Source organism: Telmatherina bonti (genome assembly GCF_933228915.1).
Source record: "Telmatherina bonti genome assembly, chromosome: 12".
NCBI classification, from domain to species: domain Eukaryota; kingdom Metazoa; phylum Chordata; class Actinopteri; order Atheriniformes; family Telmatherinidae; genus Telmatherina; species Telmatherina bonti.
The window spans coordinates 21738007-21763497 of NC_136610.1; the positions used below are offsets into that span (position 1 = coordinate 21738007).

The window sequence follows — 25491 nt, forward strand, 5'->3', positions numbered from 1 at the left end:
TTCCATTGCTCTAAAATAAAACTAAGCAAAACATTGTATTAATGTGCACCCTTTCATTGGAGGCCACAGGCAAGAATTTACTCATTTTGAGGGTCTCAAATTTCATGTGTTTTTCTGTGGGTCTGAGCTGGTTACAGTTTCAGAAATATCAGTACATCAGTAATGTCTTTCCTAAGTTAAGTTTGTGTTAGAGCAAATTGAGTTGAGGTTGGAAGTTTCTTTTGATATTAAATATATTGTCCCTATGCCTGCATGACATAAAAAAAACACTTTGTAGTTAATGTTTCCTGAGTAGGCCTGTGTCAAAGATATATTAGTTTTAGAGAAAAGATATAAAAAAATGCCAACAGTATTGTTCAACAACACATTAACTGTGATTTCGCTCCTGCTATGAGTCCAAAGAGGTGGTGTGAATCTAATATCTGGGCACTGCCAAGAGTAACTGTGTTTAATTCTCACATGTACAGTTCTTGCCAGATATCAGGTAAGGGCCTAATATGGGCAAAACTCCCTCCAGTCTGCTCAAGAATGTCCGTCCAGTGGGGTTCCAGTCCACGGAGGAAATACTGATTTTAAAGCGCCACTTATCTCAGGCTTGGCTCCACTTCAGTTTTTTTTTTGTTTGTTTTTTTTTTTTCTTATGACTATTCCTCAATGATTATTCCTCAAGCGATCCTTCATTTAAGGCTCTTTGTTCAGTGTTTACTCTTTATATAAAACACAGACTGTTTTGTTGTTTGAAAGTCTCAGTGACATAATGACTTCATAAAAACTGATGGCTTGCCTCCTCCAGCCTAATGTCTACGCAGACACCAAACACATGACCCTCATCAAAACTGTTTTCATGTCACAACAGTTATGATTGTGTTTGCTATTTATTGGTACTTTATATCAATAAAGTAGCAGTGTGTTTACATATTTAATGATTCTCCATCGGATATGGGTTCAGGCTGCATTGCATGTTGTTGCAGACAAGTTAAGCTTCCTGTAATAATTTCATCCTGACCATAAGGATGATAACTTTAATCAACCTAAGAAGTAACATCTGTGCTTTGCGTGATGGGAAAACTTTACAAGCGTCATAAAATGTATTATTCTTGCAGTTAAACTTGCAGGCGATGTGTATTTACTTAGAGCTGAGGATGAGCCATCTTAATATATTTTCTCTTTTCATTACCAAAGAAGGAGATGAGCCTGTACTGACTTGTGTCAAGTTAACAAATCAGACCAGTTTTTATAAACAACAGAAATGTCCTCAAAATATGTCTTTTCTCCCTCCTTAACACGAGACAAATACAAGAAAAGTAAAAGAAAACTAAAAGGACTCAAGCTGAGCTGAAAATGCCACAACATTTTTGCAGATCAGACCTGTCTTTCACACAGAGTGTGGATAGGTTTAGCTCTGGTCCCTGCAGAAAACTTCTGTCCATGTTCCGTTTGTATGGAGCGCAGGACCAATGACAACTTACCAGGAGAACTTGTAAATTCCTGCCTGAGGTCATTGTTTATGGGAGCTCTCGGGGTTTGGCTCATGTCTTCAGTTTTTTTTTTCCCCCCAACTTGCTCTGTCTTTAAAAGCTGCGTTGAGTCCGCACACTTTAACCTCTCAGCCAAACCCGCCGGACAGACACACAGACGCACTCAGGCTGCAGGGACAGGCGCTCATCTGTTTGCAGAGGTGAGTCCAAACCGCTGCAGGGCTCAGCTCTGTGTACACGATATGCATCAGAAAGGAAGAAGTTTATCACAGGGATGATGTTTCCTCCGTTTAAGGACTTTCATACCAAATATGTAACTGTGGTGGTTTTCCTTTCTGATGGACATTTCCGACATAAAACGGGATAAAGGATCCAAACAGGAAAGAAATATGGACACTGTGTGACAGATTACCTTTTTTTTGTACAGCAGTGGATTAAACTTTTCTCAACACACTACATTTTTTAATTCTGAACCTGAACAAGATAATTATATTTATGCTTAAATGTTCAATTAGTGGGATTTTTTTATCATTAGGAAATAAAACTGCTGTAAGTTTTGAGATGTTCTCAAGACAACCAAAACAAAAGATATAAAAAGAATTGTTTTTACCCTCATATCTAACACTTCTGCCTTAGCTTAACCTGATTCCACTGTATGTGGCAGTGTGTTCTGTAAAATGCAAAAAAAAACAAAAAAAAAAACAACAATAAGTTAAAATGTTCAGTTGTTGGTGTTGATTTAACATTAATGAGATCTCATGAATCATGTATATCTAATATATCCTCTATGCAATGTCTGGAGTTTTTATCTCAGACATGAAAGCTGCAGGGTTGTTGTGTAATATTTGACTGGATCCATCTTGAAGATCAAAGTAGACTTTGTGCGCTGATGTTGCTGTACAGATACATTTTTAGTCTGGATAATGAACAACAGAATCCAAAGCGAACATGTGTGGCTTCAAGTTGTAAAAACATGCATCTCCTTCATTCTTGTTTGAGCAGCTGCCAAACCAAATGCATGATGTCATTAAATGGGACCTGGGGATTACAGATCTTTTTCTGGCACACTGGACCTCCTTGTGGCTCCAGTATGACTTCACCATCCTTTAAAACCCCATCAAATCCTTGTATTTAGCTCTGTAATGAATTGACCCGCTTGCAGCTCGACCTGAACACTTTTCACAGGCGGGTCTTGCTGCAGTTTTCTAAACTACTTCTAAGATTATAATATGTACATCATGAGTATTAAAAGTCTCAATGTGATATCAGCACAAACTAAGCAAAATGTTGGAACGTTTATTTCTTACAACTGGTGTATGATTGACATTATTCTTCAATGAAGTTGTCGTGTTAGTTACTTCTAAGGTCTCCTATCCAGCAGGCGAGCAGCAGGACATCTGCCACCCTGCTGAAGCAACAGGAGGTTTTGGTATCTGCTGTTTATTCAGGCACAGACGTGCCTTTGTTAACAAGAGAGGTCTCGTCACTTTTTTCTTCTCTTCTTTTCATTAAGAAAATAGAGTAGAAAGACAGAGAGAGAGGCAGAGGGTGTGGTTCAGTGCTGACGAACAAGTTGATGAGACATAACTGCACTCTCAACAGCAGCCTGAGATTCCTAAATAGGCAATGCTGCTTGTTTTTTTGTGTGGGCTAAGCTAGCTGAGTGGAGGCGATAAGTCTTTGTGATGTACTGCTGTTCCCTTCAGCCACAGAAAACCCTAAGCTGAATTGCACATGATTACTTTGGGAAGTATAGAGGAGAAACATGACTAAGAAAATTAGGGGGAGGGAAAATACACAATATGAGAATAAAAGGTGAATAAAGAGGAACCAACATTGTGATCATAGTTTAATTAAACTACAAATATATTGGATACAACGTACAGTATAGACTATGTTTAAACCAGCCACCATATGCATTATTGCATATGCGATCAGCATTTACTGCTGAGTAGGAGGAACTAGTCCAGTCTGCTTTATAAAGGAAAAAAAGGTTATCAATTTCCAAGTTCTGCCTTTTGACTATAAACATGTGTTACACTTCACATGATAGAAACATATGTGCACTTTCAGACTATTTTCAGTGTCATCATCCAAATACTTACATTCTCACTGGATTTTTTCTCACTGGTAAAGGTCCACACATCAGTAGAAAGAGATGAACCTGTCATGTTTAGTCATGTGAACCCTGAGAGCTGTGGAGCACACTGGCCTGAGAGGCTTTTTTTGAGAATATGTTTGTGTTTATGTGTGCGTATCCAAGCCTCAGTCTTTGTTTATGTGTGCTATTGCCCTTCTTGGCCTTTTGTGTGCACATATTCAAACTAGATGTGTCCAGTCAGACTGTAACTATACATCAGGGTTACATAGATACATCATCATGTTGTCACTGAGCTGATAACATTCATCTAAAAATCTAAACAGTGTTTAAGAAAACACTTTTGAAGTTCAAATTAAATCATTTAAATACCTGAGCTAAGAAATACAAATGTTACATGATACTGTAATTACTTTTCTGTGATTTTGAAATGAATAGAAATGACCGTGTTCAATTACCTGCGATATTGTTTCAGATCAGTCGGTGGATCTTAAATAAAACTGAATCAGATCGTGACTGAATTTGAGATATCGGGAAACATTGAATCCCTGTATATTAGACTGATATATTGTCTTGTGATCAAACTAGCAACTAACACCGCTAGTGTCCAGGTCTTGCAGCCATCTCCTGACCTCATGTCCATGCTGTAAACAGTTGTGTGAAGAAGTCTCCTGTGTGTTTATGTGTTTGCATGATGAGTCACTGTTTCCAGACAGTGATACTGTTGTTCAGTCTGTTTGCCCACAAGACAGATTCGGAAGGGGACTGAGACTCATTGACGCCCAGCATGAGAGGTCACAATGACAAATCAGCTTGTTGACACACAGAAGAGACTTGTTGCTCATGGTAACAGCAAAATAATGGCAATTTTTTTCCCCTCATCTTCCCGAGTGGTTTGAATCAATGTGATCAGGAAGTTCAGGCAAGATATCCTGTTTCTCCGGAGGCTTCAAATCTACCACTTAGAGTGATTATAGGGAGGTATCCAAGACACACACACACTCACACAAGAAATCCCAGCATGCATTGCATCTCACACATACACAACATGAGAACGCATACTGTTAGTTTTTCTCAAAAACAAGCAAAATTTTATAGTTTTATGCTCCTTTTGAAAACAATAAAAAGTGCATTTCAGTCAAATCACATGTTCAACCATGAGTCTCCTATTTGAAATTCCTCCTGATAGTTTTGTTTATCATTCCAGATAATGAGGAGTTTTATCTGCTCTTTGAATAATGGGGCTTTACAGATGACAGGTTGGGAAGAGGGCCATGTATTTCTGCTTTTTGTGTATCGGTTCAGGAGGCCAGGGTACAGTCATACGAGCCGATGAGATGCAAGCGAGACTGTCAGCATGCATCACCCTGTGGCAAACTAGATGTGTTTAAATGATGACTGTTTGAAAATTAAAACAGGAATATAAACAATAAAAATGTGTCATGCTGCTTAAACAGCTAATTTTACATATTTACATATGTGCCAATGGAAAGTCAGACTGTTCCATTTTGTGATTTTTTTTTTCCCACTTATCTTATTGAAGAGACGTAAAGATGCCTTTCAGATGTTTTTTGCCTGCAGCAGGAGAAAGAACAAGCTTACCAAATACCAGGCAGTGAGAAATTTTCATTTTTGTTATATTTAAGATGGTGCACACAGTTTTTCATGATTAACCTCATCATCATTATTCCACTTGTCAGCTGGGAGATTATCAAAAGAATGTGAATCGTTCCAGCATGAGTCCTCTCCCCGGAGTGTTTTTCTCATCTCTCACTGTCAAATCCCCATTAAGTCAAGGATGGCGATGATATAATCAGACAGAAATGCATGATAGGGTTGATAAAAGAGAGTTTAAATTGGAAAAGAGAAAGAGAGGAGTGAGAGAAACATGTAAAAATAAGTACATTCAAAATGTAGAAATATGAATAAAAGGATTATGAGAGAGACAGACGGACAGAATTTACTCCGAGCTGATCATTAACTCTGGAGGTTTTGCCTGATCAGAGTTGTTATATTGTGTTGGCACTTTTACAGAGCACGTAGTGATGATAATGATCGTAGCGGTTTAGATCCTGACTATCACTTCATGGTGGTAGTGGAAGCAATGAAGTCCAATTGAAATAAAGACTTTAAAAATGGGCAGCTGAATCGTTATTGCTCAAAATCATTATTGCCTAAGAATGCAGCAAATACTAAACCTTGACAAATAAAAGATCTTTTGATCGTAATTTTCAAATTCATGTTCAAAAGATTATTACTGTATAGCTGTAGAGATTGAACGTACTTCCTGACATATACTGTAAGTACATAGCTGAATATTTCAACCAGCTGGACTAACATAAGCTTCAATTATTAGTTTTTTATTTCCTATTAGGAATGTGTTGAATGTTTCTTGCAGAAACAAATGGAATATTATATCTTATAAAAAAAAAAAGAGAGCAAAAAGAAAAAGGCAAAATTAGAAACAGATGTAAGAATGCAACGCAGATTCAATATGAAATCAGTTTTCCACTGAATCATTAACTTCTAGAAAGTCTAAAAGTTCGTTAAAGTCAGCTCTCCTCATTTGTCATCCCGCAGGATGCTGGATGATCCTACATGTCATCTGTTCATGAGATGCAGGATCTGTTCTGAACAGCTTAGAATCCCTTTAGGGTAGCGAGGGGGGGGGGAGGGGGTCTATCTGTTATCCTCAGTGGGCCTGCAGTTAGACTGCTTCTCTTTTCTGAACTTATGATATTACTGTGATGGAATCCACTCTGCATTAACTTCTCTATCCTCCTGATTCACTCTCATCCTCTGTATCCTCTAATGCAAGTCCTAAAAAGGAGCGGAGGGTGAAGGTTGGATTTGGATGTGGGGGTCATAGGGGTGTGTGTGGGGTCACAGAGGGTATATAAAGGTCTCCTTAACTTAATGATACTCATAGTGTTTGGGACTCTCTGTGGATGTTACGGTCCCCATCCGGACTTTTTGTTTTCCCTCCTCTTCTCTGCCTGACTGCAACCAAACATGACTTTCTACAGGCACTCAGGTAAATTCAAACTTGGTTGTAGAAATGGATCGTTGGCTTTTTTTTTCTTTTAATTTATTTTTCTTTGTAATACTTTTTATAAATCCTGTGTTGATTACTGCTGTATTCTTTTAATTGTTGAGTCACCTGTCAGACATCTTGTAAGGGGGTTTATGTAGCTTGACAAATTGGAGACTTGATCGTGTTGTAAAAGGACTGTTCATCTTTCAGTTTATTGATTAGAAATAGAATCAAATCAAGAGATTCCCGTTAGTGTTTAACGCCATTGGCTTAGGTTCACTTAACTTTACTGAGGTTTGTTTAAGTAACAGACATCCAGAAAGCCTCCCTTTGAAAATGAATGATCATAGTTTCTCAAAACACAAGTTAGCATCAAAATTCTTGTGTAGGTCTGCTAGCTATCCATCATTTGTACACAAAATATAAAAACTGTTCATTATTGTAGCTTTGATAAAGATAACTCATTGAAACTGTAAAGATGACATTTTGGCATCTGATTTCAAGGTAATATTAAGCTTTTTTAGTTTTTTTTCTAAGCTTCAGGTACTTCAAATTAACTTTAACGTTTTAAAATTGGGGAATGTTAAGAAGTTGTTAGTACCAAAACCTCTCATTTTATTCTTTCTTTTAAGAGTTGATTTTTTTAGCAATGATGTTCACATCTTATACAATGATTTGATAGAGGTTTTGATTGTTGTGTATTGCGACAATATCAATGTAAACATATTTAAATTTGAAATAGAGCAAGCATGGGTGTTACATGTCAAAAAGAGCAAGTTCTGCTTATGTTACCATGCACAGGTGCATCACTCTTTAAAACTTTGAGATTAGAGCATATTGAAATATTTGTTTACATATTGCAAGCCACATTATCATTGCAATACTCAGCAGTTATATTGTATATTAATATTGATCATCTAATATTTAGCAGTCCTTATTATAGCCCCTTAGTGTGGTGAAAGTTGCTAGATCACTTTGTTGTAAAGTTTGTTTCAGTGTTATTACCAAAGGAGGTAGGGAACAGACCATTTTATGAACTGTCTGGATCAGGCTGATCCACTCCATTTGATTCCTCTCCCAAACTGGTCTCACTGTGACCTTTTCTCAGTTTGGAGGACTCTTCCCCAAAGGGACCACAGCGATATAATCCGCTCCGTCCATAGCTGAGGATCACTACATACCAAATCAGATGCCTGTTTGACAGGAGGCAGCTGCCACACACTGTTTGCAACAAAAGATTAAAGTACTGGACCAGTGTCAGCTGGAGCCACAATAGCTGCATAGTCCCAACAGTCACCACTTCTCATCCCTCTACATTTGTTGCCCGAGGAGGGTCAGTGTTCTTTAAATAGGATCCACTTCTGAAAATAGACCCATCCTGTGGGTGCGATGTGACAAGGTTGACTGTGTGGGATAGGGTAGGTTTCTGTCTGTTGAGTGGATTGGAGCAGGTTGTGTCATTGCTCAGTCCTCAGTCCACTCTTTATCCCTGAAGCACAGCTGCACATCACTCCCTCGCTCCAAACCATCTCCCATGTTTCCATCCACAAACAACAGGGGCGCATACCACGCTGTTGGAGGTTCATCTAATTCACACGGCTGTTTACCCACATCTCACTTAAATAGCTACAGTCCCCTTCCATAAATATTTTTTCTGTTCCTATGGTTACTAAGACAAAATGCCATTCCTCCCATTGTTTCCTGCTTTGACCAACTGGATTAAGAGGATGTTTGAATGAGTGAATAAATAAAATTTGATAAATGTTCACGCTCCTTTTAGCTGCTTACAAAGCCTTTCAGTGATGTAGATGATGCTGAACCACAACATTCAGAGAAACCTCCCACTTTATGTGATCTCAGATGGGAATTATGAAACAATAATAAATGAGGAAACAATCCAGTTGTTTATACTGCGGTCTAATAAAAGGATCCGTCCAAAATGCTGTTAAAAGTCAGTGTGTGGAGGAACGGGGTAGAAAAAGCTTTTAGGGTGGGGGTGCAGCAGTTTTAAAACATGACCACAGCTTTCCAGAGAGAGTTTGATAAAAAGCTCTGTGGGCTGAGAGAACAGACGTCTGTGGGCTGCTGTTTTACTTCACTCACACTTCTCTCATCAGTTTGGTATGCTGCTATGAGAGCTGGATCAGCGCTTCTATGAGACAACTTGGAAAACATACGTTCTTCATTACAGGTTAAAGGCAATTTATTTTAATATTTAATGTATAGATGTCAAACAATGCACAGTCATCAGGCCAAAACACACTCTTATTATAACTTTCAATAATTTATTACTGCTTACTAGAATCTCTGTTTATAATTTCCACGTTTGTTGATGTTACAAATACTCTTTTTAAAGTGCTGTAGCTGTAAAGCATGCTCACCATTGCTGTATGGAGCGTTCTAGTGAGGACCTGGACTATTCACCACACACTGCTGTGTTAGGAAAGGCAACACCATCCTCATCTGGTGCTTAAGAGGAAGTACACCATCAGGGAAACTGAACAGACTCTGCCAATGACCCCCCTTCTCTTTTGTTTTTCCTCAGGTCCCAGGAGTTACCTCACCTCCACCATGACTGACCGCTTCGACTGCTACTATTGCCGTGACAACCTGCACGGGAAGAAGTACGTGAAGAAGGATGAGAAGCATGTGTGCACCAAGTGTTTCGACAAGCTCTGTGCCAACACCTGTGCAGAGTGCAGACGCCCCATTGGTGCTGACTCCAAGGTAAATATTTTGTGTGAACTGTGTTGTGTTCAGATATTTGGTTTATGTTTGTTTCAAATGTAATGAGTTGATTTAAAATGTCATGACATGACAGTGACAATATCTTTTATTTATGTGTACCGTATATAATGTCTGTTCAGAGGGCTCTCTGGCTTGAGGCTTTCTGTCCTCCAGCCCAGGCCTCAGCATCCAAAACACTCTCACCACTCAGTTACAGGCTAATAAATGTGTTAATAATGTGTCATTACTACAAAATGGGCTTAAATGCATCATTAAACATGTATCTAGTTCATGGCTCCCCATACCCAGAGCCACTTGCTTTGGACTCTGGCTCCGCTCCTCAGTCAACATGATGACTAAACAAACTCAACTTTAATAATGTTTACATGAGGTTAGATCTGCTCACCTTGATCCTCCTCTTTTTGCTCAGGAGCTACACCACAAGAACCGCTACTGGCATGAGGACTGCTTCCGCTGTGTCAAGTGCTACAAGTCACTGGCTGGCGAGCCGTTCAGCGCTCGGGATGACGGCAAGATAATGTGTGGCAAGTGTGGCTCACGGGAGGATGGTAACCGGTGCCAGGGCTGTTACAAGGTGGTAATGCCAGGTTGGTTTGCCCTGACATGTTTATTTATTGGAGGCTTGGCTTTCATATTGCAAATCACACATCTATAATAGGATGTGTGTTGTGAAATTAGATTTGTGTCACTGTAAATTTAGATACATTTTTATTTTAAATCATTGTCCTTTTTCTGATTGATTTAGGGTCGCAGAATGTGGAGTACAAGAACAAGGTGTGGCATGAGGAATGCTTCACCTGCTTTGAATGCAAGCAGCCAATCCGCGCACAGAGTTTTCTGACCAAGGGTGATGACATCTTTTGTGCTCCGTGCCATGAAAAGAAATTTGCCAAGAAGTGCTTCCACTGCAAGCAGGTAAAGGTTTCAGGTTGTTGTTTGTCTAGAAGAGTTCACGTAACTAAAAAAAAAACCAAAATGTATAAAAAATGTATGTGTTTAATAATGTGGTTAAATGATCTCTCTGCCTCTTTAACAAGCCCATCACCTCTGGAGGGATCAGTTACCAGGACCAGCCCTGGCACTCTGAGTGTTTCGTGTGTAACACCTGCCGTAAACCTCTGGCAGGAGCTCGCTTCACCTCCCATGAGGACCACGTTTACTGTGTGGACTGCTACAAAAGTGATGTGGCCAAGAAGTGTCATGGCTGCAAGAATCCAATCACAGGTCAGAACAACATCAACACCAACATCTGCGCTAATTGGGATAATAATAAATGCACAATGGTGTTAATCTTGAACAAGATTATTAAAAGCAGGGTTGAATTATAAAAAAAAGAAAAAGAAATCCACTTTCCAGGCTTTCCACTGAATTGCATGTTCCTGATGAGAAGCAGGAAAGGTGCCTCTCCCTTCATTTCATTCTAAACCTCTGAAAGTACACATACACTTATTCACACTCATTGTCTATTTTGTACCACATAATCTCATTTTCTTCCATCCTGTAGGATGGTTTCATTCTCAAAACAATCCTCTTGTGACTGTTTCCTTACAAAATGAAAACACACAAAACAAACAAAAAAATGGATAAGTTGTGAAATAATATTTTCATGTAATTACTTCTAATTGGCTCGCAGCATCATTACCAAATCTTCTCTCAGGCAGAACTCATTAACTTCACGCACAAAAACATGTATTTTCCCCAAGGCAAGCAAACAATGTCTGTGATAACTGCCTATAAATAATAAATAGTTTAATCTATTATTTATCCTTTTGTCTATCTCAAATAATTCTAAATTATCTTGATATTTAAAAGTTGTACATGAAATTGTTGGGGTGCCGTGTAGTCGTGCAAAACCGAATTGTCTGCTCAGATTTCAAACTTCCTTCAGAGATATCTCTATAAAGCCTTATGGCTTTATGGAGTTACCTATGAAGAGCTGCTCAGTGATTTCTATGGAAATTGTAAAAACATGCTGAACGTGAGACTAAAAAAAGACAGTTTTGATGCTCATATTACCTGGAGGAATCTTGATGACCAATGAGCTGTTAGCATGTGTGCCCGTATGTTGAGGTACTGGAAAAAAAATCAGATTACTGAATGTGAACACCCCACTCAGATTATGTGAAATGAAACCCAGCTACACGCCTGTGGTCCAAAACTTGGATGTTTTTATATGATCATATATACAGACACTTATACATCATATCCAGAGCAGAATCAACCTGGAATATTTATTGACGTAAAAGGAAACTCAGTTTCCCTTCTGTCTCTGTCTGCACAGGGTTCGGCCATGGCACCAACGTCGTGAACTATGAGGGATACTCCTGGCATGAGTACTGCTTCAATTGCAAGAAGTGCTCCCTCTCACTGGCCAACAAGCGTTTTGTCATCAGTGGAGACCACATTTACTGCCCCGACTGTGCTAAGAAGCTGTAAATTGTGCAGATGACCACGATGACTTTGGACTGTTATTCAGAAGATTTAGGATTTGTATTGGCCATCATAACAACTCAATTCTGTATTAGCTTGCATGCCAGCAGTCTATTTAGGTGAATTTTCTTTGCAAGATACACAGACTTGGTTATTTTGAATACATATAAAGTAGCTTTCATTTATTTACAGTATTGCAGCTTGTAAAGTATCAGGAGTTGGCGGTTATTATACAGTAGCAGGTTGTTTTTATCATTATTTTGGATGTTGGATCGTGATGTGCTCTGCTCTGTCCTGCCAGATGCATCTTTTCAGACATACTGGAATCTCTGAGTAAATGCTTTTTACGAGCCTGCCAGTGTTCACACATACCCAGCTTTGATTTTCAGTCTGTAACATTCAGAATATTCGAATGCGCCACGAGTTTAAACATGTTCAGGGTTCATTAAAATCACACAAATGTTTGAGGTTGATCCTGAATAATGAAGCACTCATTTCTACAAAACTTGATGTTTAAAACAAAAGAATAAAAAGTGTCAGTAAGTATTTTTCTTTATAGCAAGAAATTTACAACAAGGAACATATTTGCAAAACTTTATTGTTTTAACAGTCCATAACATTTCAGCTTTCTTTAAACATATTTACAGTACAAATTTTATTAATGGAAAGGGGGTTATTACCGAATCTTTAAGAGAAATATTCATACTCACAGAGTTGCCCCAGTGGGATAGTTTGATTGTCAAGTCGAGGTAAGGACACACTTTCTTGTTTTACTGTGTTGCAATAAAAAATAGCAAATCTGAATCTAAGGCACCGTTCTATCCTATCTATACTCTTTATTTGAACCTCAAAACATGCAGCAGGACCTGGAATAGACACACTGTTCAAGCAGCAGCTTCAAAAAGCCCTCCAACATACACTTCTCGCAAGTGGAAAGAAATGTAGGAGGGATTTGGGGAGAAGTTTGACTAAATACACATTAGGACTGAATGAACATCTGGGTCACAGTAAGTTAGGGAACTCTGAATCTTTGTGTTCTACAAAAATCACAGTTCTTCTTGTATGTCTTCCTGGGAGTTTAACAAACGCTACTCCTCAGTAATAATCTGTGACGGCGCAGTCTCATATTTCCTTGAATAATATATACTGAATGCTGCAAGTGGGCAGCTCTGACATATCTGGTAAATAATGCAGGACAGTTTTCTTTCAACTTATTAATCAAAGCTAAGATAATTAAAGCCCAGAGTCTTTATGTACATAGAGGTTTTACTTAGCCAGCAGAAAACAAGGCAAAAAGTTAAGGTCCTCAAACCTTCTGCTTGGACTATTCAAGCAAAAGGAATTTCAATATTTCTATATCATTCATGGAAATTTAAAAATACATAGAAAACAACACAGAATCAAGCCTGACCCACATCATAGTTTGTTTGGTGGCTGCACCCAGTTTGTACTTCAGCAGAACAGTTGAAACCTGAGCTGATATGCCTGATGGCTTTAAAAGCACTGAGGCACAACAATGACTCGTATCTTAGGTTAGACATGTTACCAAGGACTCAAGCAGCTCTTCTCATCGTGCACACTGGTTTCTGTTGACTGTGGAGACGGTACTAAAAGTTTAAATAACATAAGCAATGAAACACTTCAATTTTTTTTTAGGAAAGGTGAAGTGAATCCCCCCTTGGCTAACTGCTGTGGAGAAGGACTTCATGTAAATGCAAGTTTCCATGTTGTGCAAACTAAGCCTCACTACCCTGCCACAGAGCACAATCACACTGATCCTAATGGTCACCTACACAGAGACTTCAGCTGTCCACAACCTGAGTCACTCCATCCTAAACATGGCTTAAATTGCCTAATACTGATTATATACACAACACTTAAATATGTAAAATTGCAATTTCACATATAAACAAACTGCCAATTCCGATACAATAAAAACAGCTGAAATGCATAATGTCAGGTGTAGCAGCTAATGGGAAGAATTAGTGAGAGGAAGTGGATGTTATAACAAAGTCACACAAGCAGAGGAACAGAGCGAGGAGCAAATCATATCATTGAAAATCAGATTTCTAATTTCTGCAAAGGAGAACAGAGAAGTCAAACATTCAAGTTCAGCTCAGTAACACACACATACTGTCTTAAACTCAGAAGTAGCGCCGCATGCGAGTATTTTCACCTGCGTGTTAAATAAGAATGTTACACAAAGTAATTCTACAACTTAAAGGAACAGATGCAGAATGTAGTCGTGTAAAACTCGAGCCAACTCAGCTGTCATGTAAATTACAATGAGGTTAGTAAACATTAATTCTATACACAAATGTAAAAAATAAAAATCTAGATACATCATGAACCCCGTAATGACACACTGCAGAAACTTCACAGAACAACTGTTTTACTAAAGTTTTGGAATAAACTGGAAACGTTTCACCCCACTAGTGGCCACAGAAGGAAGTGCAGCAGATGAGAAAAAAATGAAAGAAAAAATGCTGCTTCAAAGACAAGAGCTCCCTCAGCTGAACAGAAGCATGAATGTGGAATTCACTCACTACTCTACGTGCATCATGGGTAATAACTACACTATGCATTTGTGTGTTTCGATAAATATATATTTTTTAGACTTTTTTAAAAATATATATTTGCACTTCAAATTGAAAGTGTGTTCATAAATGTCTTTATGAATATGTGTGTGTGTGTGAGGGGGCAAGGGAGGAGGTAAGGCCATATTAATTAATGCTGTTAAAAGCAACTGGACAAAATGAAAAGACTGACTGAACAGAATGTAATCACTTTTTTCTAATCACAATTTCTAATAATTCACAATATAATTCACACGGCCTGGTGTGCATGTGTCCTGGAATATTCTCATACATGTGAAAAGGGAAAAAAAACACTTAACATTATAATAATTACAGTAATAAAGAAGAAAAAAAAAAAAAAAAAAAAAAAAAAAAAATCAATAAATTAAAACAATGCAAAGACAAAACTCAAAAGATAAACAAAAAAACACATTTGGACAAAAAGTTTAGGAAACAATGGAGAAGAACTTCACACAAGAGGAAGAGGAAAGACGCCTCAAGCAAAAATGCTGGAGGAATCTACATTATGTCCCTGAAGCATTAACATTTTCTCATATATAAATTTAACATATTGGTTTCCTCATTGTGTCGGGTGCAAATGTAGCACTTAGGGTGGTCTTTCCACTTCACCTTATGATCCCCTCACAGGAAGAAGAGGAGGAAGAAGCTGTTTAGAACTGACAACGGGTTCTTTTAAGGAGCTCAGCTGGACAGGAACTTTGGGAGTGCAACTTTGAGGCTTCTCAGCAACAACTGGGGCATCAAATCTCTGCAGACACAACACAAAAAAGTTATGATCTGCTGTAAAGGTCAACACAGGCAGCATCTGAAGCTAACAGCTTACCTGACATGGCTTCTATGGGTTGATTAGAGGAATGCAGGCTGCTTATGGGGGTTCCCTTATCCTCAAAGGCTACATTGGTCCCATCTGAGCTCCCGTCACAGTTAATCAAGACCTGGTTACAGCCATCTGCCTCGATGAGGGGTCGAGTCTTGGAGTGGACATTGATGTCAATGAGTTCCTCAAAGCTCCACTGGTTGGATTTCCCATTGAGATTTGAGACTAACTCCCCTTTAGTGGAGTCCTGCTCATTCAGGAACTCTGAGCCCTCAACAAGTTGGCCCTCAGAAACTGGACTGGAGAGGGAGAGAAGATTTCATGGTCAACGGTAATGAAATAAAAATTCATCTGGAAGTAGGCCTGTCATGGTAACAAATTTTTGCCATGCGGTTAATTGTCTTAGAAATTATTGAGATGAATGATTATATTGCACTAAGCGATTATTGTTGTCATTTTGAGACCATTTTCAACTAAAATAACAATAATGCCATAATAATGCAAGTATACTCTTTCAAAGATCAGCATACTTTAATTTCTAAAGAACATTTAGCTCGATGTGCGTACTAGACTCATCCAGTCCCCAGTCTTCTGAAACAGATCAGGATTTCTCCTGGAGTTTTGGCAACATGGTTATCTGGAACATATGATCTCTAAACACCATGTAACACAGTTACATAGTCTATGGTCAAGCTCATAAGAAGACACGTTTGGACTTGACCAGTGGTGGAATGGTAAAATGTCATTTTTCATGTCATTGTAAAGTTGTGGAAATGCCATTTGTCACATGTATGTTCATCCAGGCGGTTCATACTGGCTGTGAAATGTTTGCAACATTTTTTAAAGTGTTGCCTTTTTAACATAATTTAAGGACAGCATGGCTTTACCAACCACGCTGTCTGAGTGCACCCCATGTTGCACTGTCCTGGTTGTATTTAATCTGTCGGTTAAACACCGCAGTGATCGTGGACTGTCGGAAAGATGGAGCTAGCCTGGTTGTTAAGATCTTTTTTTTTTCCCCAGCTGGAAAAACTGCAGTAGATGTGCAGATGGAAGCTTGTTATATTGCCATGTTTAGTTAATGTGGCACTTGAGAAAAGAAAAGACAAATGAAAATGATTGAATCCGGCAAACAAATTGCACACATTTTTTTCTTATCATGAGATTAATTGACTAATTGCAACATGCCTATCTGGAAGAAGACCTTCATATAAAAACATGTCACAGTACTGATATTTTTCTGTTGTGTTGCTTTTGCTGGTCTATATACATATAAACCTCTGGCAGAGGATGTTTCAGTGTGGATCAAAAGAAATTCTTTCATATTTACAGGAACATCTCATATTTGTGCAATAATCTAAAGCACAATATTCCAAGACATTTTCCAACAACTTAAGGATTTCTTCAAGGTCATACCTGACTGCCTGAGTCTCATCTGTGCTTGTGCAGTTATTTTCTTTGTCCTCTTTCTCAGGTGTTCCATTTACGCAGACTGGAGCATTTTCTGGGCTCACCACAGGCTCATCAGAGGGCAGATCATCTTTGTCAGCCTCAGTGGCAATGTTTTCTGTAAGGGCTATAACAAAGACATAATATAAACTTTCATATAAAAATAAGTCATGTAGTTGCATGAAAAAGAAAGTCCATTTTTATTTTTAAGTTCTAGGTATCATCACATTATTTGGTTAAAAAAAAAAAAGGTTAACCAAATGTCATAAGTGTGATATTATTTATTAAACAAAAAAGACTAAATGCAGAAGCAATGTGAGAAACTATGTAAACTGCCAGTCAAAACTTTTGACTGGTAGTGCACATCCCATGGTTCAATAACTTTTAGAATCACTTTTAGCAACAATAAGCTAACTGTTCTCTGCATGATGCCATGATGTAAGGCCCATTTTTCATTTCAACATTGCTTCCGTTCCTTGATGCTTGCAGGCAGCTTTCTATGTTCAGCTCTGTGCTGCATTCTATGCTGGTGGTCTGGTCAGTTTCACTTGTATGGTTGTACATCTGGTCCTATGCTTAGGAACAGTTTCCTTATGCACAAAGGATGGCTTCATGTTTAACGCTAGAATACTTTACTCGTGCTCTGCATGGGGTCCAGTGGCTTCTACAAGCAGCAATCATCAGACCATCACAACCTTAATTCATAGTTTGTAAGAAGTGTTTGCGCTAATATACCTCATTTAGTTTTTTTAGTCTTATTACCAAACTTTAGGGCTCACTTGGCCAGACAGCAGCAATCAGTTCTCAAAGATCATCGCTCATGTCTTTCTCTTGTCACTGCATAAAAACACACTCGAACCATCCAGACCAGCAAACTGACAGAACTTCTATAAAAGGTGCTTACACTCGCTGATGCTCAGTTAGCTCAGTGTTAGATCAGTTTCTGACACTTAGCCTCTTAATTCCTGATGAAGCAACGTGTCCTTTTTTATACACACCATTTTTGTTATTTTTCTAATTTAGTTTTGTTCAAATGAATTATGATATGGTGTAACATGTCAAGTATCACTTAAAGTTGTCAAAGATCTGGATCCAAAATAAATATGAAGGTAAAATCAAAGTGGAAACTTTAAGCCCTTACTTTTGGTTTCACAGTCTATCTGGTCCATGGCCTCATCGCCGTCGTCTTGCATACATTTATCATCATCTCTCTACACAGGACACATCATAAACATTTTAAGGAACAATGCCCAAACATTTAAACAGGACATTTAATATGGGCTGATTTGAACGGGGCTTACCTTAAACTCATTTTGCTCTCCTTTTCTAGTTCTCTTCATTATTTCTTCTATTCTCTAAAATAAAAACAGACAATTTTTTTTTGTTTCTTTTTCCATTGTGGTTTAAGACATTCAAATAATCATAAATAATGTGACATAATCTGACATTTACATAATAAAAATGTACTGTTCTTCGTCATTCTACCCATTATACCTTTTTCCTTTCCATACGTTCTTGTTGGTTCTGCTGCATAATGCGGTCTCTTTCCTGACGGACTCTTTCTGCCTCCTCCTGGGCCTTGGCTTCAGCTTCCTCCCGTTCCTTCTGGAGTTCAGCCTGCTTTTGTGCTTCTTCTTCTGCCAGTCTCTCTTTTTCCTCCTCTGCTAGGCGAGCTTCCTCCTCCTCTTTCATCTTTCTCTCTTCTGCAAGCCTTTTCTCCTCTTCTATGTGTTTCAGTCGAGCCTCCTCAGCTAAACGCTTCTCTTCTTCTTTTCTCAGTCTGACATTCCAAAAACAAACAATATAAAAAAGCAGCTGTAAGATCTAAATATATTTATAAATAAATCCATGGAATGTCTTCTAGTGAACTTAAAGAGACTTGTAAACTATGTTCAAAAGAATGTATTTACAGTGTATGTATTTACTCAAACTACAATTTTCCTGTGAAATAATTACAGCAACCGTGTTGCGGATGACAGCGAAGCAGATCTGGTGCAACAAATTCATAATCAGTAAACGACAAAAAAACAAAAATATACAAACAAACAAAAAAAACAAAAAAACAAAAAAAAAAGGGGGAAATGATAACTCTATATGGTAGATGAAACAAGAGGCTCAAAAAGCCTTACCTCTCTTCTTCCTCCTTCTGTATCCTAAGCTGCTCCTCTCGCTCCTTCTGCTCTCTCATCAGTCGGCGGTTTTCTGCCAGGATCTTGGCTGCCTCAGCAGCAGAGTTCGTGCCTGCCGTGGTCTTCGGGTCTGTCAGGTGGAAAAGGAAATGTAGAAAATACATTTTTCACTTTCTGCCGTCATGTCGTCTAACTCTCCACGTGGTGAGGGCCAGAAGGCAAAAGCCACTTGCCCTCTGGTGAACAAGAAAAGATGACAGAGAAGAGACAATGATAAGCAGAAGAGAAAGATTCATCATAACCAGTGTTGCGGTCATTACTCTATAACGTAATTACTTATTTCACTCGTTACTTCTGTAAATTGTAACATAATTACTTCATTCATTGCTGCATTTGAAAAGTAACGTCACTACTTATTAAGTTACTCTAACCTTTCTTAATTTGCTGTGTAAATCAGGGGTCGGTAACTAGATCTACACCTAAATATTTGTCTCGTTAAACGAGACAAATAGCTGTTTAACTTCTGCCTCCAAACCAGCTCGGCAGGCTGAGAGGATGAGAAGCAGCGGAGAAGCAGACACTGGACTCTGCTGGAACTACAGGAGCTGTAAGGTGTTGATGTATTGTGTGCTGTGATGTGAAGACACAAGCAGTTACCTCACGCACTTCCATCTCTATGGCAACGTGTCCAGACACAAACACAGGCAACCCATGCACGCAGCACTTAAACTGATCAGAACGGCACACACAGGGCTAATACAGCATGGGTAATGCAGGAACGAGTGTTACTACAGTAAAGTAATTTCATTACTGGCATTTTAAGTGTAGTGCGTTGCTTTACTTTGTTACCCCAAAAAGTCATATTGTTACCGTAACACATTACTTTGTAACGCGTAACCCCCACCACTAATCATGACAGAAAAACATGTGGTCTTATACAAAGTAATATCACTAACATATGATGATCTCTGCACTCTTTCTAAGGTGTATTTCAACTCTTTTCAGAACACAGGATCAGGTGGAGTTCTCTTTACTTATGTCAGCATATGCCATTAGTACTTCAGTATATTTGGCAGTGAGACACCAATCACAAAAGAAATTTAGGCTAATAGCGAATTGCCTTGCTGATGCACACATGCCATTTTATGTTTGACAATCTTTTGTAATTTATCTTGTTAATAGATGCAACTAAAGTACACAGAGTTAATCATAAAAATAATAGTTTAAGTTGTTTATGTCTATAAACAACACTGATGTACCTAAAAGGTTTTTTTTTTTTTTTTTTTTTTTTTTTTACTGCTTCATAAATCAGTGTCAAGTCTCAATATCCAAAGAAACATCAAAAGTTCCTTAAAAACTATCATGGAAGACCAAGTATTAGGAAATATAAAGAAACTCTTCATCTGTTTTATTCTTGTGTTGCGGTACAGCCATTAGTAGACTTGCAGTTCCCTATTTTATCCAGAAGGTGGCAGAAACAAACAAATCCAGATCTAACAGGATGTGACTCCAGCTGGGACTTAGTGGGTCTCCTGCTCCAGTGGGATTTATAGCAGCCAAAGCTGTTGCCACGTCAGTGTGCAACATTCACACATTGTTTTTTGGTTGATGATTTCTGTATTAGAACAGAAAATTGTTATTTATTCTCTTCAAACCAAACTGCTTATTAAATGACTATGATCACTTTCACATGAAAAAAACGTTTATATTATAATTTTATAAACAAAATGTTTATAATATTGTGCATAATCTTTTTCATCTTCAATAATCTGATGAAGAACTGAAGCCTTTTGGCAAATTCATTAGTTTATATTTTAACAAACAACCCCTCTTGAATTCATTTCAACTGGAGAACTGGATTTAGAGACACTATTTCTGTTTTACTTCTGTTCACACTTCATTACTTTAGTGTAAATGGAAAAGGTGTTTGAACAATGGCTACATGGAGGAGGAGGAGCACGGCACCTTTGTGCTGAAGCACAATTTTACTTGAACAGATTAAGGGACAAGCTGTTATTCATGGGTAAATAACTGGAACAAGATGTGCCACAGTGAAATACTAGAATAACAAAAAGTAGGCTAAACTTCTAGCAGATGTAGACGTTAAAGATAAACATGAATGAAATTGTTCAGGATATTTACTTTAATATGTATCATTAATCTCTGAGATTATAGTTTATCTGGTTGGGTAATTAATTGGCTAAAATTAAAGCATGTCTGGAATCGCCAGTGCAAACATCCTGGCTGCATGAATAGTCTGCATGAGTAAATATTGGTACTGTCAGCTGACAGAGTGAGTTTAGTCACAACACTCAATAAATGTACAGCTTGTGCAGCATTCTTATCATTCACTGGCTCACCATCTTTCTCTTTGGTCTTGCTAGTATCAGAGGACTGTGAGGCCACAGCTTGAACAGGACATAGATCCTTGGACTTAGAGTCTCTCTTTCGTAAGGTTGGGGGTCCTGTTGGAGTGAGAGATGGCTTCTGAATGGGAGGGGGCTTGGTTGATGTGGGCTGGGGGGATGGAGGACGTTGTTTCATTGCACCTGGTGAGGGTGGACGCAGTTTGGGATTTTGCCTGCAAGAAGACATGTTCATTTTTGGATTTTTGATTTTGTAATGAGATTAAATAAAAGAAAAACAAACAACTTGAATATGTAAAATAAAGTATTCAAAGGTGTGTAAAGTTTTACTTGGCTGCTGGGGATGGGGTCCTCTTTGGAGCTGGATTTGGTGCTGGAGATGGTGAGCGATTGCGTCCCAGGCTAGCGGATGGGGAGGGGGGACGCCGACCCCCAGGCGGTGTTAATGGTTTGTCTTTCTGTAGTTTCATGTAAAAAATAAAAAATTATATCAAGAATTTACTTCATTCTTAGACACAAATACAAAGTCTGTTTTTGTGAGAAACTGTCAGGGACACACAACCAAATTACCATATTTGTTTTAAATAAAGACAAGTAGGACAAAAAAAAATATGGCTGAACAGTTTAATGGGTTGAAAGATTAATTCCTATTAATATAAACTGCAGAATGAATAAGTCGAGCTACACAGGCACAGACTCAGATTCATCATGTGGACAGGATTGAACGCAAAAACAAGCACTATTTACTCTTCAAAACATCAAAAAATCTGCTGAGGACAATGGTTCTTATTCAAGATTTGTTCACTTAAAACTGAATAACATAATGCATGAAAAAAAAACTGACAACACAATTTTAATAAGCATCTAAATGCTTTATTTGTTAAATTACTTGTTATTAATCAGCTTAGAAAATCCTATTTGTATTTATCTATTTATTAAGTGTGTCCTTCAGAAAAGGAGACCAGTACAGGAGCACTGTTAAAGGGTGTGAAGAAGAAGAAAGTGAAGGAATTATGAAGAAGAAGAAATTGAAGGAGTTAGCACTTGCATGGTGTTTTCAAGGAACATATCTGAGAACTGGTAGCTACTACTTAATATAAAATCTAAGAGCAAACAATTGTACATAAATAATCTCAACAAAAAAGTGAAAACAGGAACCAGCAACATTAATTCAGAACAGGTGAGAGCAGAAAAAAACATTAGCATGACTTTTTCTGATCAATAACAAGTCTAGGATTGACAATGAGGTTTTTGTTTTTTCCTCAAGTAAATTTTAAGAAGAAAGCTTTTCTTTCTGTAGCTGCACAAATCTGCACATCAATACTAAGTGGCACAAACTACACTGGGGCATGCTTGGAGTTGTGCAAAGTTCAATGCAGCATATCTGAGCTGACACAAGGACAGAATTTAGTCCATATTCTCAGACACAGTCAGAGCTGTAAATCTAAATGATCTCCACACTATATAGACGTTAAACGTTTTTGTGACAAAAGTCAAAGGCTTAGGCTCAAGGGTCTGGGTGAGGTCTGCTTTGCATGGCCTGATCTGCCCATAATCAGGCCACTGTGAATCTCTTTGTCTCACAGTATAACAATGAAGGCCTTTACAACCACAGAGAAGGCTGAAGATGGGAAAATAGTGAGAGCACCAGGCACTAAAGCCCACCAAGTGACAACACTGAAATAGACTTATGAGTAACAGAAAGATAAAAGTACAAATGTATGAATCAAGTAAAAATATGAATGACCGGAAATGCTTAGAAAAAAAAAAAAAAAAAAAAAAGAGCAGAGGAGAGAAATTTCCCTATGGTTAGCATCCTGCAGAGGTACTTTGAAAGGCAAATGTAGTGAGATATGTGCATATAAATCAGAGTCTATGTTGCACTGTGCTTATTTTTCTGTGCAATGTAATTTCCATGTTAGAAAAAAATGCACCTGTTCTCACGCAGCAAACATCAATGTCTAATAAAATGATAATCAGTTTCTTTAAAAGTGAAATTAAAAAGCTCTGTGATGCACAAAGCCTGTCAAACACCACAGTTAAAAGAAAATTAAAGGTGATTTTTCAATTTCTGCCTAATTATTTTATAGCAAATGTTTGATTTTCCATTAAACCTTTTTCTTGAACTTTCTTGATGATCCCTAAGATATTTCCAAAAGCATATCATTGTAACACACTGTCTGTGAATGTGATCTCAGTTGCACACACACACACACATATTCAGATGAATTGCTCTATAGTTTGAATACAGTTGTGATATAATCTGCCACCTGAGGCCTGGCACCCAGTTTACATCCATCAGTAAATGCAAACAGACCTACTGACACATGTATGTGAGCTAATACAAGCTTATCATTGTTCTAAATGACTAAAATGTTCAAACTAATGCATAGTGACTAGCTGTTTAAACAGATAATACTTGTCTGTATTCTGTAAACATCTGGACATTTACAACCATCGACATCAGTAACAACAGGGTAATGAAGACACCTCACCAGAGAAGGGTCGAGGGCTCCGTCAGCTGAAATAGATGTGGTCATGCCGCTCTTCTGTCGGTCAATGCTGCGGCTGCGCACGGGTCCACGCGGTGGGTGCAGGGGGCTGGCAGAGGCTGAACGAGGACACAGGTGACACTCTGGTAAAGGACACAGTCATCGCGGGACCAGGGGAGCACAACCAATGGGAGGTGTGAGAAGCGACCAAGTTGGGAAGCAAAGCAGCAGAGAGCAAAGAGGAAAAATGAAGCAAAAAGAAGGGGTGGTGGGGGCAGATGATAGTTGACAGAAATGCAGGATAGGGTTTTTGTAAGAAGAAAGGGGCACACAAAGGCATTTTGTTAGATATATCGTTTTATGGAGGAGGTAGCTTGATTTCTTAAGCTTTAACTCAGGTGGAAGTTACTGGAAACATGATGAGCAAAGAGCAACTATCTTAGAAAAACCCAAAACACCCTGCATCTGCCAAAGCTTCTGGAAGCAACATAAATCTGTACACCAAACATCACAGCACGCACTACATCAAACCTTCCAACAACATAGTAAAAACAAACACGAACACTGAACACACATATTACATGGATTTATTAGTACACTAAACACACAATGTGTCACTTCTTTTTTTTCCACGAGTCTCTACAAAATGTGTGTGTGGCTTTTTTGTACATCCTGCAATGACAGAAAGCATGCCATTTGTTGTGATTTTAGATATAAATCAATTCAAGTGTAAGTAAGTAGCACCAGTAGCACTTATACTATAAAAATAAACTAATCAAAGCAATGACATTGACTGTAAATTACTGTGACATATATCCTGTAGTTAGATAAGACAGGAAATGCTGTTGACCATTGGCTTGCTGTGTCAGATTGAGGGATTACACATCATAATCCTGAGACCTGGAGAATGCTTCAAGCCACAGCATGGTTACAAATGCGTTCTGTAGCTCATCCTGGATCTGTACTGAGCAGCAACTGTGACACTGAAACGCACCCAGTCATGGGATACCACTGCTGCTAATGTGGCTGAGTCATGTTTCTACCGGTGCTATACTTAGCAGAGGATCTATAGCTGCTAATGGCTTTGTAATGTCCGGTCAATAAACACCACAACCTAAAACCAACACTGCCAGAAGAATAAAACTTTTAATAGAGTCAGTGCTCATCTCTGCCCTTCAAACAGCCAGTAAGCCAAAAAAAGTCTGTGTGTATAATTAACTACAAGCTATAAATGCTTCTGAGTTTGCCTTCAGGGATGAATAAAGTTCTTTGCTTCTTTCTCTCTCTCTCTCTTTTTTTTTTTATCACCAATATAATAGTAGGAATCTCAACTGTTGACATATATAATTTGTAATGAAAGATTAAAACAAATTCATAACATAAAAAATAGGCAAGCCATCTATTAAGAAATAAAATATACACAAATGGTTAAAGCATATATGACTTCATAACGTCAGCACTCAGTGTGATTAATGTGACTTCAAGTGCCTATTAGTGCCCAACACACAATACTCTCATTCCAACGTAACAAGAACCAATAAGTAAGGAGCTTACAGTAAATCTCGGGGCATGGACCATGAGACTTCTCAGATAGAGAGAAATGCTCATGGGCAAGTCTGCTGTACGGCTCAGCTCAACAAACAGTCAATTGTGTCAGACATGAGATTGCATGTGAGCTGGACTCATGTGTATGTAAATGCTTTCTGACTACTCTCTCACATGAGTGTAATTTACTCTAATTACTTTACATACATAAACAGTTGGTCACAACACCGGGGGGGGGGGGGGGGGGGGGGGGGGGGGGCGCGCGCTGAAGACCGTTTGTTTTTTTTTGTAATTCCCCCTAAACCAAG

The 25491-nt window shown here is 38.4% G+C and overlaps 2 protein-coding genes across 6 annotated transcripts in view; one reads left to right on the plus strand and one right to left on the minus strand.

Moving 5' to 3' along the window:
- Positions 1-1577: 1577 nt before the first annotated feature.
- On the plus strand, positions 1578-12252 carry fhl1a (four and a half LIM domains 1a). 2 transcript variants are annotated; one of them, XM_079249918.1, is made up of 6 exons: positions 1578-1678; positions 9156-9337; positions 9768-9945; positions 10104-10273; positions 10396-10582; positions 11640-12252. In XM_079249918.1, the coding sequence occupies exons 2-6, from the start codon at positions 9182-9184 to the stop codon at positions 11792-11794; spliced, it is 846 nt and encodes a 281-aa protein (XP_079106044.1). In that variant the 5' UTR covers positions 1578-1678; positions 9156-9181; the 3' UTR covers positions 11795-12252. The 2 variants fall into 2 exon arrangements, with proteins under 2 accessions (XP_079106044.1, XP_079106043.1); XM_079249917.1 differs by lacking the exon at positions 1578-1678 and adding an exon at positions 6569-6610.
- A 118-nt stretch (positions 12253-12370) lies between these two features.
- map7d3 (MAP7 domain containing 3) overlaps positions 12371-25491 on the minus strand; it is a 30914-nt gene continuing 17793 nt past the window's right edge. For 2 of the 4 annotated variants that reach the window (XM_079249915.1, XM_079249913.1), the window contains 10 exons: positions 23642-23781; positions 21477-21604; positions 21141-21361; positions 18781-18910; positions 18146-18431; positions 17953-18006; positions 17793-17862; positions 16619-16778; positions 15209-15501; positions 12371-15133 (listed from right to left, as the gene is read on the minus strand). In XM_079249915.1, coding sequence (XP_079106041.1) covers positions 15126-15133; positions 15209-15501; positions 16619-16778; positions 17793-17862; positions 17953-18006; positions 18146-18431; positions 18781-18910; positions 21141-21361; positions 21477-21604; positions 23642-23781 — 1490 coding nt within the window. In that variant the 3' untranslated portion in view covers positions 12371-15125. The remainder of the gene's footprint in view (positions 15134-15208; positions 15502-16618; positions 16779-17792; positions 17863-17952; positions 18007-18145; positions 18432-18780; positions 18911-21140; positions 21362-21476; positions 21605-23641; positions 23782-25491) is intronic. The other 2 variants (XM_079249916.1, XM_079249914.1) reach the window with 1 other exon arrangement.